Source organism: Bombus vancouverensis, chromosome 3 (genome assembly GCF_051014615.1).
Source record: "Bombus vancouverensis nearcticus chromosome 3, iyBomVanc1_principal, whole genome shotgun sequence".
Classification (NCBI taxonomy): Eukaryota; Metazoa; Arthropoda; class Insecta; order Hymenoptera; family Apidae; genus Bombus; species Bombus vancouverensis.
Window position 1 is genome coordinate 15,362,739 of NC_134913.1, and position 9,363 is coordinate 15,372,101.

At 36.9% G+C, this 9,363-nt stretch overlaps 1 protein-coding gene across 1 annotated transcript; it reads left to right on the forward strand.

The window, feature by feature from the left end:
- The first annotated feature begins 3,502 nt into the window (after positions 1 to 3,502).
- On the forward strand, positions 3,503 to 7,568 carry LOC117154149 (uncharacterized). Its single transcript, XM_033328861.2, has 3 exons — positions 3,503 to 3,625; positions 6,984 to 7,057; positions 7,127 to 7,568. Exons 2-3 carry the CDS (start codon positions 7,036 to 7,038, stop codon positions 7,396 to 7,398), a joined length of 294 nt encoding a protein of 97 aa, XP_033184752.1. The 5' UTR covers positions 3,503 to 3,625; positions 6,984 to 7,035; the 3' UTR covers positions 7,399 to 7,568.
- The last annotated feature ends 1,795 nt before the right edge of the window (positions 7,569 to 9,363 follow it).

The window sequence follows — 9,363 nt, forward strand, 5'->3', positions numbered from 1 at the left end:
GGTAAATTGGCGTGTTGACTCAGCTGATGGGATTCCTGTATAAAAAATAAGAACGCGTCTACAGAATTTAGCAGCGAGGTTCTGTTTTACATATCAAAAGTTAAGGCTTTCTACGTGATTGATTTAATTTTCGTCAGCCCATAAAAAACAAGGAAATACGTAATTCGTATTCCTTCTCGTTATACCGTTTTATCGTGGAAGACTCAATAATCGACTTATCGTCGAATCTTCGAAAAACGGCCAGAGTAACGTACTTGATATCTGCCTTGGACACTCATATTTCGTAGTCTACATGGAACGATTCAATATCACACCGATCTTTGTCTACGCTGTTATATACACCTTTGATCGTAACATTTTGCTCGCGTATCGAATTTGTTCGTAGCTTATCTCGCAACGATCATAAGTCGAGAACACAGCCAAATTCATCTTTTTGAGTGATAAATTTCACGTGAAAGGTACCCCATACATAATCGATATCCGATACTAACGATGGTTCTGCCTAGGCAATCGCCCTAGAGTCACATGATACGTCATGCTACAATAGCCTGAATTGAACGATTTATTGTACAGGCCTACAACACGTCACAACCTTGCGTACGTGGCGTACGAGCTTCGACAAATATTCTTCTCGACCGGTAAAAAGAAAAGAGAGAGGTTTGAAAAAAGGAAGAACAGACAAGGAAGCGTGGAAAAAAAGGAAGAACAGATGCACAGAACGGATCTATTAAACGTTTATGGTTTACCCGAAAATGTGAACGCAACGATGCGTTCTTTAATACCGCAACACTATCGAAGTAGCGTAGTATAGAACATACGAAGAGATCGTAAAAATCTTGTTCTTTAAACGGCGTGCAGTAACGAATGAAATCGTTGATGGTGGGCTCGGTGGAGCATCCGCGTTTCGAGCAGCGAGGGACACACGGTTCTGCACCGTGGAATTTCACACGGCAGTTAACGGATGGTAGATAGCAAGAGCGACATGCCGGTCAGATAAAACGCAAAACATTGGAGCTGACATGCAATTAGTGGCAGCGCCGACTGCAAATCGTCTCGTCGTCGTGACGCAGTACCGCGAGATTTACTGTTCGCTCACCTTCAGCGATTTTATCCTGCCGGTTCTCCCTTTTACCGACGTCGCTTCCTTCCTTCCTCTTATTTTTTCCTTCCTTTCCATTCCACTCTAATTTTCTTTGTGCCCTTGAAACGCGTGCACAGGAATTGCTTTTATTCGCGAATACATTTAATCTCCTTAACGCAATCTCCTTCGCCTTCTACTCGTTTTGCTATGGAAATACAAAGGATGGCAACTACATTTTTAAACTTGACATTACGCTTTACCAAAACTAATTAGACGATCTGTGAATTACGCGTGAAGCGTCGTTGTGTCCTTTTTCGAAACTGCACAAAGTTATCGAATAAGGAGAACAATGTTACTTTCGAGTGGCTCGATATACACCGGTTTGTTTTAATGTGAATATCGATCCAGAGTGGTTGACAGATCGTTTCTAACAAGTTGAACGTTTCGAGAATTAATCGCGCGTTTGGACGAGCTACGTTATTTGACTAATTAGCTTGCTAATCTCGTTCGTTGCTTGCCGGCGCAAAGGGCGCGGAAATTATTCATTTAGACATAACCTGGTGCTGTCCTTAATAGCGAGTTCCTTTAAACATCCTGTTGTATTTCCAAGAATTAATGTAGTTCGTCACAACAGACAGAAAGTATTTTTAGAAAAAGTTGTGATTATGAAACGTCAGCTGAATTTCTACAAGACTGTGCATCTTTTCCTTGGTATGGGTGAGACTTCATTCCATTAGGACACAGCCGTCTTTTATCGGCGGCTGCTCTATTATCTTACAAATTACATGTCTGTCAGCCTTTGAAACTTTTTACCGTAATTAAATTTAGTCTGGAATCTCGATCAAGTTATAATTTCCCAGAATTTCGATAATTGATGCGTAAACGTGAATTGCTTTCGATATTATTTAAGAAACGATAAGTTCCTTGATAAAGAATTTTCATTGTTCTTACTAGCATGGATGTCATCTGCAGTTCACGTTTTCTTATTGGTTCTTTGATTCAATGTCCTGCACTTTGAACGAAATCAATCGATCCTTCGCTTGATTATTAATTTAATATATATCTAGCCTGCGCGTTATTCCATCCTATTAATTTATATATTTCAGTAGCAACGAAACATAGAAGTATCGTTAAAAAGGAAAACAATAGCGATCGGGTCGGTTTTAACCGTAAATACGATAGATATATCAGCGTAGTATATAATTGAGAAAAATGCTCGTTATCATTCCCATCGGTTTTCATTGGTCTGTCTGATTGAACTCTTCAATTTACTTGCAGATTTCGCGCAAACTCGATCACACTTGCCTGCCACTAACAAGATTGCTCGATGAAGCAACGTTATATAAATCACTTTTTAACAGCTTCGCGATGACTATCGCTTTAAAACGCGTCAATTCATCGACGCGTGTTATATACGATACTTTCCGTAAATTATTTATAGAACTATGCGAAGCACGCGTTCAAATTGGATTTTTAATGCATAAAGCCGGGAATTGATTTTCAAGCGCTTTAGAGGGATTTTAAGTTCGACGTGACCATTCGTCGTACATCGAATCGAATGAACGAGAAAATGGCGTTTTTAGAGAGAAAGGTAAAAGAATGGTCTTATGGATTTGAATGGAGCAACAGCACATTATCCTAGTTTAATTTTCTGTCCTACCCAGGCAGCAGTTCTGCCATCCCATTTTTCATGAAAGGGAACGCAGTGGGATAAAGTTACCGAAGGAATTCTTGTTCTACAGGAAAGATTTCCTCTGCAGTTCTAAGGATTCCGTCGCTAACGAAATCAGCGATACGCTTGGAAATTACTTCGTACCACCTTCGATATTCACTGGTTGGAAAATCAAATCTCGAATTTATTTTATTCACGGTTCATTTCGTCGTGGCTCGAACAGAATCAATATTGTAATACGCGAATGGTGAGATAACGGATCGAATCCAGAATGTATCGTTTTAATCGTAATATATTGCGGCGAGGCTATGAAACAGGATTATAGAAATCGACGTGTATTTGGAAGACAGAAAGACGGAGTTGAAAGGCGAAAGGAAATTCGAGGAAACGATCCGCTGTATTGGACTCTGGTCACGCACGGCCAACGAAATTTTTACCATTTTTCACGAAAGCTCTGGTTGCTTCTGGTTCGCTTCCCCGTAACTTCGAATCTATTTATCGTATCAATGTCACATTGTTCGCTATGTGGAATTTACGTTTGATTATTTTAACGTTTATTTCGTCTCGTGTATTAAATATTACGAGGCATTGTTTCAATATTTGCTAAAAATAATAGTGCGCTACTAAAACTTTGCTGAATAGCCAGTAAAAATTGTTTAAGTGTGATAAGCGTAGTCGATAATATTATCGAATGTATTGTACTCAAGGTTTTATTACTTCTAACATTGTCGCACGATCCACGAATTGCATATCATTTGGCTTGCAAGTGACGAATGAACATACGCCAGTACATTACGAATCGGTATTCGAAGTAGTACGGTTAACTTGGATATTTAAATCGTAATTACTTGCGACCATAGAAAACTATTCAGGTATTTGATAATTAATTTTTAGCAATTATTTTTATTCGTACACTACATATAGTCAATAAAAGTGAAATAGGATATCAGTGGTAAAGCGGTCGTCGGTAGTTTCTAAGGCGTTACAGAAATTTTCTGTTTGAGTAAACAGATGTATAATTCTCTCTAATTTCTTCCTTTTCTTGCAATTAACGAAATACAAAGAATAATTGCCTGTTCAACGGAAGGATTGAAGTGGCTCGGATTAAAGGTATTTAAATTATCAGGGAATGCTTTGCGCGATAAAGCGTTTTTTATCTTCTTCCGAGGTACTCTTTGTCACGTTTAAAGTAAAAGTAATGGCGATGGTGAAAGGAATTCCCGGCGTTAATCAATATTGTCGGGCTTTTGTGGTTTTCACTAGAGACTTACGCTGTACCACTGGAAGCCTAAGATTAAAATCGTTCTGCGATTACTATATTTGAAATCACTAGTACAACGATACGATACAATTGTTGGTTTGCGGCATCGTGTTACGTGTGTATTACATTTCTGTACAAATCGAACGTTTGGAAAAGGAAACTCAATTATTATATTTTTTCATCTAAATAATTTCTATATACATGTATCAATGATATTAATTATCGTTTACGTAGATCGTCGACAATTTTACGAGACTCGTATGTATTTCTTCGAACGTAAAATTCAGCGCTATTTCTGGCAGGCGATAAGGAAAATAAATATGTCTAGCAACGAGGAAAGATCGATATTCATATCTATTTGAAATTAATGTCGTAAACGGAGGAATAGTCGAATTCTTTGCCGGCAATCCGTCAAAAACTCCACTTCAATGCACTTGCTCGTATCGACGCGTCGTATATCTAGGCGTATCGCTTAACCTCCTGGGAGCTAAATCGAGACAGCCTCTGAAAAAGAGGAAAAAAAGAGCCGAGGAGTGAAAGAGAGAGAGACATTAAACAACCTTCAACTTTTTTTTTTTCATGCCGACGCAGCGCATTCGTCTATAAAAAACAGCATTCGCGGTGATGAATGCAGGTCTGGCGGTTTTATCCCAGGGAATCGAATGATCGAACGTGAAATTGCTAGAAAATACGTGAGTTCAACGTCGTTCTCGAAATTTCGCGAAAAACATGCGACCGACCTTCGGTATTGGCTGCATGGAACGTGACACCTATTGTTTCTCGATAACGACGATAATACGGAAATATCATTTGTTCGTTCACACTCGGTGTTTCGATGTCGCTCTGCCGAGCAGAACGGTCAAATCGAACGGAGACTCGATTTTCATTCGGAGCCGCTGTTTTGTCGAGCATTTCGAAACGCTTCCTGACGCTCTGTCAACCGTGAACGCGTTCGATCGATCGTTTCCCAGACACCGTGTAATTAAGGAAAATACGTTTCCTTAATTTCCTGACGAACACGCGGAGAATTTCAACCTTATTAACCATCCGAATAGATACGTCGTTCGATCGCTGTTTTTCAATTTCTGCCGTTTCCCTTCGCTCCATTTCGGAAAATAATGGAGTTTTCGCGTTTCTCTTTTTCGTTTATCGATCACGTTTATGTATCTTCGTTTCCCAATAAAATAGTATATGAATTAGACGCTGGAAGCAATATTATTGTCTGCAGATATGGCTATCTCTACGAAATTGTACGAAGTAATTGGAATGAAAGTTATAGAATAAAATTCTATAGGTAGTGTTTAATTTTTCTAAATTATTCTTCATTGCGAATAGTATTTCGCTATGACGCTAAACACCGAAGCCTGATACAGTTTTATGAGTAGCCTTAACCCCTTCCCGTGCCATTTAGTTCGACGAAACAGACCAGACTGACGCTCGTAAACAGAAATTAACATTCAGTCGCGATCGTAACGGGCAAAAAAACAGTCCGCGAGCTCGGCTTGTTATGTTTACGTTTGGTATCTGGTCGCGAGTCAGACTCGCGATATTCATGTTTGGGCCAAAATATTCATCGCGACTCTGACTCGCTAAAGTACGGGAAGGGGTTAAAGATAAGTATGATTCGAAGTATCAACGTGCAGAGATTAGTTATGCAGTCTTCAAGGTGTAAAATCGACCTCACGAGCTTAAACATTTTTATTCCTGTCTATCTTTCATAATTTTTTCTTTATACTATGTGATCTTAATTTTCGTTGGAAGATATATTATTAATATGAGATCGAGACTTTACCAAGCACACATATCTTGTTTTGTCTCTTGCTCTTCGATATATTGTCATACGAAGCTTAAAAAAGATAAATGATGCCATAAACGAAATAAATGCACGTAAACATGTTAGAGAGAAAAAGTGTGGAGAATAAAAGGAGCGTATATTAACATGTACATACATAGATTGTATCAAATGGAACAGTTATAGGTCATCGCTAAAGCGTATTTTGTTTTAGCACGTTGCAAGCGGAATACATGGCGTTTCATTCTTCTTTCTTTTATACTTTTTTTTTTTTACCGAAACTGGAGATAACTTTAGCGTTCGAGCAATTCTTTTCTCTGGCATATTTTAATTGTGTCGCTTTGGAAATATTTCTACCGCTACGGTCGTGTTTCGGCATAACGCGCGACCGACCAAAATAGAATTTCGTTTACGAAATATTGGCAGTCTCCATTTTCGTCACTAGATAAAACGTTTCGGAGCGCTGAAATACGTTCGCGTGGAATTGTAATCGGGTTTTGTTCTCTCCCATTTTACGCGTGACGAGATTACACGTTTTCCAGCAACGAAATCTCCGGGACACGGTTCTCGTCCTATTGTAATTTAAGGAAACCTATGATTGTCACACGCGACAGCAACGTATTTCGTTCGCGCACCAACTCTTTTATGAATTTTTCATTTCGTCCGAATCGTCGTGGAATTTTTAAGTTTTAAATGATGTTTTTTCAATTTTTAAAGGTCGAAAGTGATTTTCAAGATAGGATGCTGTCTGAGACAATGTATGTACCTATCTAGTAGATTAAACTCACGTATGATAGATTATATTAATCATTTTATACAGAGGTTGTTGCAAAAATATTGAAAACAACATTGGAAATTTAATTTAGATATATTTGTACGAAACTTTCGGTATATATCTTCTCGACTTTGCTTCTTTAAAGCTTTTAAGTAACTGACCGTTTTGAAGAAAGTTAGAAGAGAGCACTGAAGTGATTTAGAAGGAAAAGGATATTCGAGCGCTTTATTCCACTTTACGTTATTTAAAAATTAAAAGAAACGAGAGACATTACCTTTTCAGGAGTCGTTCCTTTCTTTAAGTCGAAACAGTTAAGGAATTCACAAGATGTATTTTTAATTAAGCGTACGTCAGTCTGTATGTCAGTTCAGGTTTTATCTTAGTTTTATACACATGTTGCAGGCAGTCAGTTGTGATCTCGTGAGAAAATCATTAGAATACAAAAATAATAAATATGGAGAGAACTGTTAAACGACGTAAGTTCTATCAGCCTTTATACAAAATATCTAGAGCCGTAGTTTTACCGCAACAGGTTTCATTAACAGGAAACAAAGCCCTGCAGACTACGGACGTAGAAAATTCAACAGCTAATCAAGAAGATGAGAAAAACGTACAAGAGAAGCCGAGAAACACATTGAAGTACTACTTCAATAGATTTAGGTACTATCATTACTGTTTGGCTGAAAGATTGGACAATTTAATTGGAGCGGTGTGCCTTACGATAATTAAAATTTATTTTTTCTTAATGGGATGGCATCAACAGCTTGATCAACAGGATGCTGAAATGACGAGCACGATGAATATGGACGATGGATAACTTACACTACAAATACAGTGTGTATACATATATTTTGTAGAATATTTTACTTTTATTCAAGTAATTTGAAATACATGAAATACGCGAGCGTCTACTAATAACGAGACTGTTCAATCGCGCGATTCTATTATGTACTTTATAAACATCGCTACTATTCAATGTAAAATCAATAATAAATTCTTAAGATATTGAAAACGTTGATTAAATGAGACAGTTTATCATTCAGCCTCTACAGTAATTGAAAACTCAGGAAACACTGCTAAGAATACGATCATGTATAATTCAACAAGTAGGATTTTGCATACGTCAAAGGGAGCAATACCTTCAACAATTCCTCACTTTAAAAAAATAATTAAATTGGGAAAGTTCTCTCGTTTGCCTTTCCTTTGTCCGTGTCAAATTTTTGTTCCCTGTACTGTCTTCCTCTTTACACATATTAACGAACTTCAGATCGAACGAAAGCAACATCTCTGGACTAAGTATAGCTTTTTTATTTATCATTTTTTGAAAAGTAGAATGAAATATTAAAGATTATTCTCGCATGCACCAAAAAGCCTGGAACTGTCTCGCTTCATAAGAGCGTAATTTAGACTACGTCTTCGGATAGTGAGGCAGAGCTGCGGAATTTAAGATATTCACGACTCTATCGTAAAAGATGCAGTCCAATCTCCGCGAGGTGTAAGTTCATGATGGAAACCTTTTCCGGAAATTCCTTACTTCGCAGTCATTCGACATAAGTCATTCACTCTGATCAGCACTGTATCCGAGTAATTTCGAGCGATTTCTATATTAAACTTTACACGTATTTCTCACTTTCTTTACCTTCGAATTAAAAGTAAATTTGAGCAGTGATTCCTTCTTTTTAACCACTAGACGATAAAATAAATTCTTCAGAAAGAACATCTACGTGGAAATATTATTTTAATTTCAAATAGATATATTCGTATTCGTTGAATATTTCGATGAAATCTCAGCTGCGTATTAATATTCTAAAAATCAATCAATTACTTCTTCTGGAAAGTTAATCAATTATTTTCGATCTAATTGCGCGTAATGTTAAGAGTAAAATTTTTTATGAAATTCCAAAACTATAATGCCAATTTAATTTCAAGCGTGAGTTTTCCTCCGTGCATTGAATATTTTTGAAGACGTAGTTTACAGAGGAGATAAAGATTTTGCACTGTAGCATAAGAAATATATTCGATGACAAACGCCAGATTGTTCTTTCAAAGTCGTTCTGTTAACAATAGACATCTGTATTTCACGTTGCTATGCAAGTGTTGTGGATACTTGAATTATATCGTATATTGAAACATTTTCCTCCTATTGTTGATGCAGAATTCTTGCCAAGTGTTCATGCGGAAAGAGATGCGGGATATCGTGTTACTATTGTATTTTGCAAAACTGCTCAGAATTCACCGCCCACGAAATAAAATCGAAAGAATATTTTTATTTAAAAATTAATATTTATATGAATTTGATGAGAATTAATTTTCATATCTCCAGAATTTAACGTATATAGGTACAGTTATTATTAATAACCATTAAATCTTACGAAATTTTACTAACTTCCATCAACGATTAGTTTTAGTAAAAATAATATTTCATTTTCTTCGAAACACCACCACACTAAAAGATATCCACTTATTATTGTGAAGTTATTGCTTTCCACCCTCTTTTCCACGTTTCTATCCAGCGTCGATGTAAATTCATATCCATCCGATCGAGAAATCGAAATTATTCAAATCAGCGTAGATTTACGTTCATTTCTGTCATTCTAAATTCAAATCGGACAGATAAATATGTACGTGTAGATACGTGGAGTACGTTTGGCCTTACGCTTTAGTATAAGTATTGTCGATCGAAATATTATAATCAAGTACATTAATTATTTCACATTTATGATTATCTTTCTGAATTACAAATTAAATTAGTCTCGATATAGACGTTAACGTATTTTAGTAA